The 6,584-nt window shown below is 34.8% G+C and overlaps 1 protein-coding gene across 2 annotated transcripts in view; it reads right to left on the reverse strand.

Moving 5' to 3' along the window:
• Positions 1-6,084, reverse strand: part of ABCD2 (ATP-binding cassette, sub-family D (ALD), member 2) — a 51,089-nt gene extending 45,005 nt beyond the window's left edge. Inside the window, exons 1-2 of one of the 2 annotated variants that reach the window (XM_008570173.1) lie at positions 4,707-6,084; positions 2,701-2,881 (exon numbers count right to left, since the gene is read on the reverse strand). In XM_008570173.1, coding sequence (XP_008568395.1) covers positions 2,701-2,881; positions 4,707-5,642 — 1,117 coding nt within the window. In that variant the 5' untranslated portion in view covers positions 5,643-6,084. The remainder of the gene's footprint in view (positions 1-2,700; positions 2,882-4,706) is intronic. The other variant, XM_008570172.1, reaches the window with a different exon arrangement.
• Positions 6,085-6,584: the final 500 nt, after the last annotated feature.

Below are 6,584 nucleotides of genomic sequence, written 5' to 3' on the forward strand. Positions count from 1 at the left end.
TATATATATATATATATAATTATTCCTATAGTTAAGATAGGAGAACTGAGGCATATAAAGTTTACTTGCATTAATGAATTACTATAATACAAGGACAAATAACTATTAAATAACAGAACAAAGATTTGAGCAGTCATCTGCTTCTTTCTTTATTCTACCCTCTTTTTTTCCCTTCTATCTTACTTTTCCCCCTTTTCTCTTTGCCTTAAAATATATAGCATGATGCACTTAATTCATCTCTAACATAAGGGACAACTAAGGGCATAAGTACGAATTATGACTGAAGATTATGTTAGAATATATGGTATGTAATTCCAAGACCTAAAACCTCAAAGATATATCATTATCTAAAAAAAAAAGTTCTTTTGTCTGAGTAAAATAAATTAATATTTTCAAGTGTCAAGTCATTGTAGGTCAAATATATTCAGTAAATACAAGGGTGCTTCAAAAAGTTCATGGAAAAATGGAATTAAAAGATAACATGAATCTTTCTATGAACTTTTTGAAGACCCCTTGTACATACACACAGACCTTACAAACGTATATAGTAATCTTAGACATTACATATTTTGAAGCACACTCTCAAATAATTTTAATATGAATTCTTTTTTTCTTATATGAGTTTCTTACATTGCTTTTCTCTGTATAAAAATTTTCTTTTGAAAGGAGCGTTAAGAAATACTTTATTTTGTTTGCATCAATGTATTATAATTTCAATCTGAAACTTTAATGTTTTTTTAAACTTAATATGGTATTTTCAGGATTTGTAGAGTTTATTTTTAAATATCTTATTACATCTTGTTAAGTAAGCTTGTTAGATTCTTTACACACATTGTTTACTCCTTACTGGTCTCTGTGGGGTTAATTTGTCACTGTTAATAGCTGCATTTTCTCTGTTCTGTGTTGAATACTCCAGGGTTTTCTATTAATACCAGCGAGTCTAAGTATGACAGAATTACACTATAATTTTTTGTCATTGGGGTTGTCTCTAATATATATTATATATGAAACTTTTAAATAAATATTATTATTTTAATGACTAACTTTTTAAAATGAGTATCTGATAATTTTATCATTTCTCAGTAAAACTAATCTTAAGACCATAGGTTTTTAAGTGACTTTTTCCTCTAATACTGTTGAAAAGTAATTTATTTCATTATGAAAGGATTATGCTGAAAAATATTACTAACAATGTTTTTTTCAATATAAACTTTTTAAATGATTCTTATTTTTAGTACATTTTGAAAACATAAAAACAGATAAAATTCAACTTTCCCAGTGGTCTAAATATACTGTTCATTAGAAAGTTCACTTGTGGAGCATAATTTATATATGTACAGCACATGCTACAAAGAAGGACTAACACACATTAATTTAGTAAAATGGACATTTTTAGGTTAAGAATGACTCAAATATGACAAGTTGTTTTGTAAGAATTGGTTAAAGCATTGAAGTTTCAAACTATCAAAGCATACTGTTTCATAATATTAAAACATACTATAATTTTTTTACTTGTTTTTATTAGATCACTTCAAACAAATAGCTATTAACCCTTAATTCTACACCAAAAATAACTAAAATAGTATGAACTCTGTTACATTATTCTTAGTGTTGTCTTTGTTTTCTAGGTATAACATGTCGAGAAAACATGCTATGTACGTTATAAACAATGTTCTATTAAATCCTCATAACAACCCTCTGAAGTAGCCTTTCTGACTCTCATTTTACAGATGAGGAAACTGAGGTTTAGAGAGTTTAGTTAACATGACTAAGAGGATAAAGGTAGAAAGAGGTGGAGCCAAGAGCTGAACAAAGCTCACTACAAAGCCCATGCTTTGTTTAGCTCCTTCAAAACTGAGGCTAATTTTGGCCACGTGATTTGAGAGAGAGATTGAGAGAGAGAGAGAGAGAGAGAAGAGGAAAGAGCAGAAAGTGCTTCTTCTTCAATTAATTCCCCTGTGTTCCTGCCAATTAAGATCCAAACTCCCATCTAGGGATGATACAACATTTTAACGTTGTCTTTCCTGCCCTTATCTTTCTGTTTTTCAAAGGATAAAAACTGTTGGTGCAAACTGTTGAGACAGTGATAGGACAGAATTAGACACCTGCAGCTTGATCACCTCCTCCCCTACACAAATCATGCTACATAGAGGATTATCTGTATTCCTTACAAGAAAAGGAGACTTCACTCTACGGCATTTAAGCACTCTCAAAAACAATATTCCTGGTTGCCTGATGTAGTCAACCAACTTTTCAAAACACAAATTAGGTCAAATTCAGTTATAGAATATTTATATACTAAATCCATGGATGCACAGAACTGAAGTTTACAACATGAGGAGACCTTGTACTATACTCTTTCCGAAGATAAATTAACTTGTTTAGAGGCTAAATGTAAAGTAGGGAATCATTCTATAATAGGCAGTATAATTAAAATTGCTCAAGGTCAACTCCCAGAAACACTGCATTAGAGATCTCTGAAATATCTCAGAACTGGAAAGGTCTTTTGAATCAACTGTCTCCTTTTTTCATACTGCTGGTTTTATTCCTGGGTGATGCAAAGTCTGCCACTGTTTCCGACTATCAGTAACTATAGCATAATGGCTATGTACACATTTTCACTCACACACAACTAGCAATGACACCTTCAATAGAAATAATGTTAAACATATATTTGAGATTAAGCATAAATGTCATTACCACCATCTGCAAAGCCAGTTGCAGTGATAATAGGTATAGCCACCATAATTAGTCCACTGCTGCTCCAAACATACTTCATCAAGAATTGCTCTATCATGATGTACCACAAACGTTTGGACAAAATGAGGTTCATCTGGTCCACTAAAGCTTTGTAACTTTTCTGGAGTTGTTTCATTTCTACCTATAGAGGGAACAAAAAGATAAGAATGAGCTATAAAAATAAATATTGTAGGTGTTTGAGGACTTTCTTTAAAGATATCTACATATTACTTTGTTTTACTTAGTACGGTACTACCTATGAGACTTAAGAACCAATAAATGCAGATTAATACTAGAATTAGTCATTAAAATTTAGTTTTGGTCACATCTACATTATTTTTTTTGCAGCTGGCTGGAATGGAGATCAGAACTCATGACCTTGGTGTTATAAAGTTGTGTTCTAACCAACTGAGCTAACCAGCCAGCCAACATCTATGTTATTCTTTAAAAATTTATGCTACTCAGTGAATATAATGTTAGGTATAAAATAAGTGATTTATAATCATGGTTTAAAATTTATATTTATAATAAGTTACTAAAATTAAATGATATTCTGGAAAACAAATAGCTTTATCCTTGATTATGCCAAAAATATCTGGAAATGAACACATCACAAACACACATACACATACAATGCACAAACATATACGAGAGTGCTTCAAAAAGTTCATGGAAAGATTCATATTATCTTTTAATTCTATTTTTACATTAACTTTTTGAAGTTCCCTTGTGTGTGTGTGTGCGTGCATGTGTGTGTGTGCGTGTGCGTGCATGTGTGTGTGTGTGTGTGTGTGTGTGTGTGTGTGTGTATAAAATTAGGCTCCACTTTAAACTGACTCAATTTACCAGATTTTGTCTTTTATGCAAGAGGCCTACAGCACACTATAATCTACATCACTGGGTTCAATGACTCAAGAAGAATGACAAATCAATATGATTAATACAACATATGAGACCAATTTTCAAGTACGAGTAGAAATCCTAATTTTGCTTTAAATTTTCTTCTTCAGGTTGGTACTGCTGTAAAAAAAACCTCTGATAATTACTGATGCTTCAAAAATTAAATAATTCTGTTTGATGATTAGAATACTATCTTCAACTTTAGAATACCTTACTATTTCATTTGCCAAGTCATTTGTGTGAAGATTTTAGATGCATTATCACTTTCAAATTTTCTGTCATATTTAATATTCTGAAGTTGCTTTCATACACTCTGAGTTATTTAGTTGGACTAATTGTTTTAGGGACCAGCTTAATGATGAAAGTCTTTAATACTTAAAAACATTCTAGAACTCCTTTTGTCCTCCTCATTTCCTTTCTAATCTCAGATTTTACCTCAAAGCTAAACAAAATTTCATTTAAATGCCTCTTTTTATGTGTCAAAATATGGTGCTGAACATGAATTGAAAGTAATAGAAATGCCATTTTGTGAGAGATTCTCCTGCACTTCTCAGGACTAAAGCCTGTCCGTATTACTCAGATATGCAAAATTGTCAAAATTGTCTTCCATATGAAAGCAGGTTTTTCCCTCCCTCTTAAACAACAAAGAACAACAAAGAATACCATCCCAAATTTTCCATCTCAAAGGAAATGTGTTTACTCCTCGTTTCTAAATACATATTTTCTTCTCATGCTGTAAGACCACCTACAATTAGAGTTTCAGTTTTAAGAAAGGGCTTTAGAGAATTCTGAGCATATTTGAGTAACTGAGTCTAAGTAATCTGTATTTTAGAGTGCTGAAAATTTTATTGTCATGAAACTTTAGAAAAGTTTGCACTTTACAATTCTCTAACAGCTTGTGATTAAAAAGGGTAATGAAGCATATATTTTAATACGGGTTTAGATGTCAGAGGAATCTAAGACGCTAAAGAAGTGAGTCCATCAACAGTACAACAGATGGTATCTAGTCCTGCAGCGGCAGCTTGAATAGTCTCACATTTCACCCATCACCTTAATTTCTATCTTACCTTATGTCCTCCGTAAAAAGCTATTTCTTCCACATTGGCTATGATTCTGGAGTGTACATACCGCAAATAGCCTTTTCTATGAGCTTCTTCAGCCACCAATTTACCAAATTTGGGAGAGCAGGCTTTCAACACTTTAGCAGTGGCATACACTACAAGTCCTGCTAACAGGGTCGGTCCAATTGGGCTTGCTCCTCTGGATGTAGCAGTCTGAATGAGTGTATAAGAGGTCAGGATTACATCTAAAATAGGTTTGGTCAGATTGGAATACAGATGAGCCACAGATTGGGAGAACATCATAATATCCTCAGTAAGAGACTGGTCAGGGTTTGCCAGCCTCCCATCCATATTGATCACTTTATAATAAGTCTGATTTGTAAAATAGGTTTCATAGGCATGGTCTACTAGGCGAGTTCTGAAGGCCAAAGCCAATTTGCACTCCAGGTACCTTATTGCACTGTTGACGAAAGTGGCAGGGATGGCAATCATAAGCCACTTGATTAATTTTATGATGAAAGTCCGAGGCTTCTTTTCTACAATGCTTTTCACGATTTTCCCATCCAGACCTGCCACATAGATGGACAGAAAGGTTCTTGAGATCAGAGCCACCGAGTGGAGGCAGAGCCACCCTGTTTCAGTGGTCACAAGTTTTGGAAAGAGAATTTTCCGAAGTTCTAGTAGCTGTTTGAAAAAATCTGCATTCACTCCTGGCGGAGGGTTTTTACAAATAGGCTCGGTGCAATGCAGTATTTCTCTGTTCTCTGCAGCCGGGTAAGTTTCTTTTTTCTTCCAGTGGCCAGATTGCTTTAAACGCTTGCCAATGATGGGATAGAGGGTTTTCAGAGCATATGCCGCAGCCACCAGGCAGGCAGCCCTCTTAGCTGCGCTCGATCTGGTCCATTTCACTCGATCAGCTGCTGCATTTAGCATATGTGTCATTTTCCCAGTTACACAAACCGGCTTCAAAAAGAATTCGTTTTAAAAGATCATGCTCCACAGGAATCCCCAGGAAATATTTTAGAAAGTCTTACAGCATTCCACCGTCTGCAGCGTTTCTCCTCTACTGTTTTTTGCGTTTTGTTTTAGTTTAAAAAATTTTGTTCTGCTGTGACAGATGCAGCAGAGCTCAGACTCTACTGCACATACTGGGGATGATTCCTTCAGAAGCTCGAGCTGCATGCACTAAGCTCCTCCCTCCCAGACCCCTCATTGGCTGTGAGGGCGGTGGGACCTTGGAATCCTCGCCGCTTTCCTTTGAACCTTGAAAATGGTGAAAGAGCAAAACGAACTACATCCTTAAACAGGAGTTCAGAGAGGTAAATGTCTATTTTTAGAGAGGTTGAATCAGGCCATCTGCTGGCGAACAAAACCTGCCCTAGCTACTGAGCATGCTCAGCGTCACTTAGAAACCCGTAGAAGTTTCAGAATATACATCATTTCTCTAGGGTTTTAGTAGATAACACAGGGGAAGAGTAAGTAAGAAAGGGAGACTTCCAGGAGCTTTAATGAGATGAGTGAGGAAGGTCAAAAGGATCAACATAAAATGAATATTAAAAGGGTATGGAATGAATCTGAAAGGGGTCAGAGAAGAAAGTGACAAGTGGAAGGAGCACTGGAGAAAACAAAGTATCAAATCCAGTACTTGGATTTGTCTTGTGGTAAGCCCTCCCCCCCACTTCTTTTTTTGTTTGTAATTTCAAAAACGGTCCCAGAACCTATCAGTCAAATTGTAATTGAAGGTATCCCCTGTAAATAAGTAGGAGAAAATCTGTTTTGCAGAAAAGAATTCTTTGCTATATCTCTAGCCCTTCTCCCTTTTTCCACTCTATCCCTGCATTTACTTGTCCTTATAATAAAAATCTTCCCAGCCCCATAAATGTT

Source organism: Galeopterus variegatus, unplaced genomic scaffold, assembly GCF_000696425.1.
Source record: "Galeopterus variegatus unplaced genomic scaffold, G_variegatus-3.0.2 Scaffold577, whole genome shotgun sequence".
Classification (NCBI taxonomy): Eukaryota; Metazoa; Chordata; class Mammalia; order Dermoptera; family Cynocephalidae; genus Galeopterus; species Galeopterus variegatus.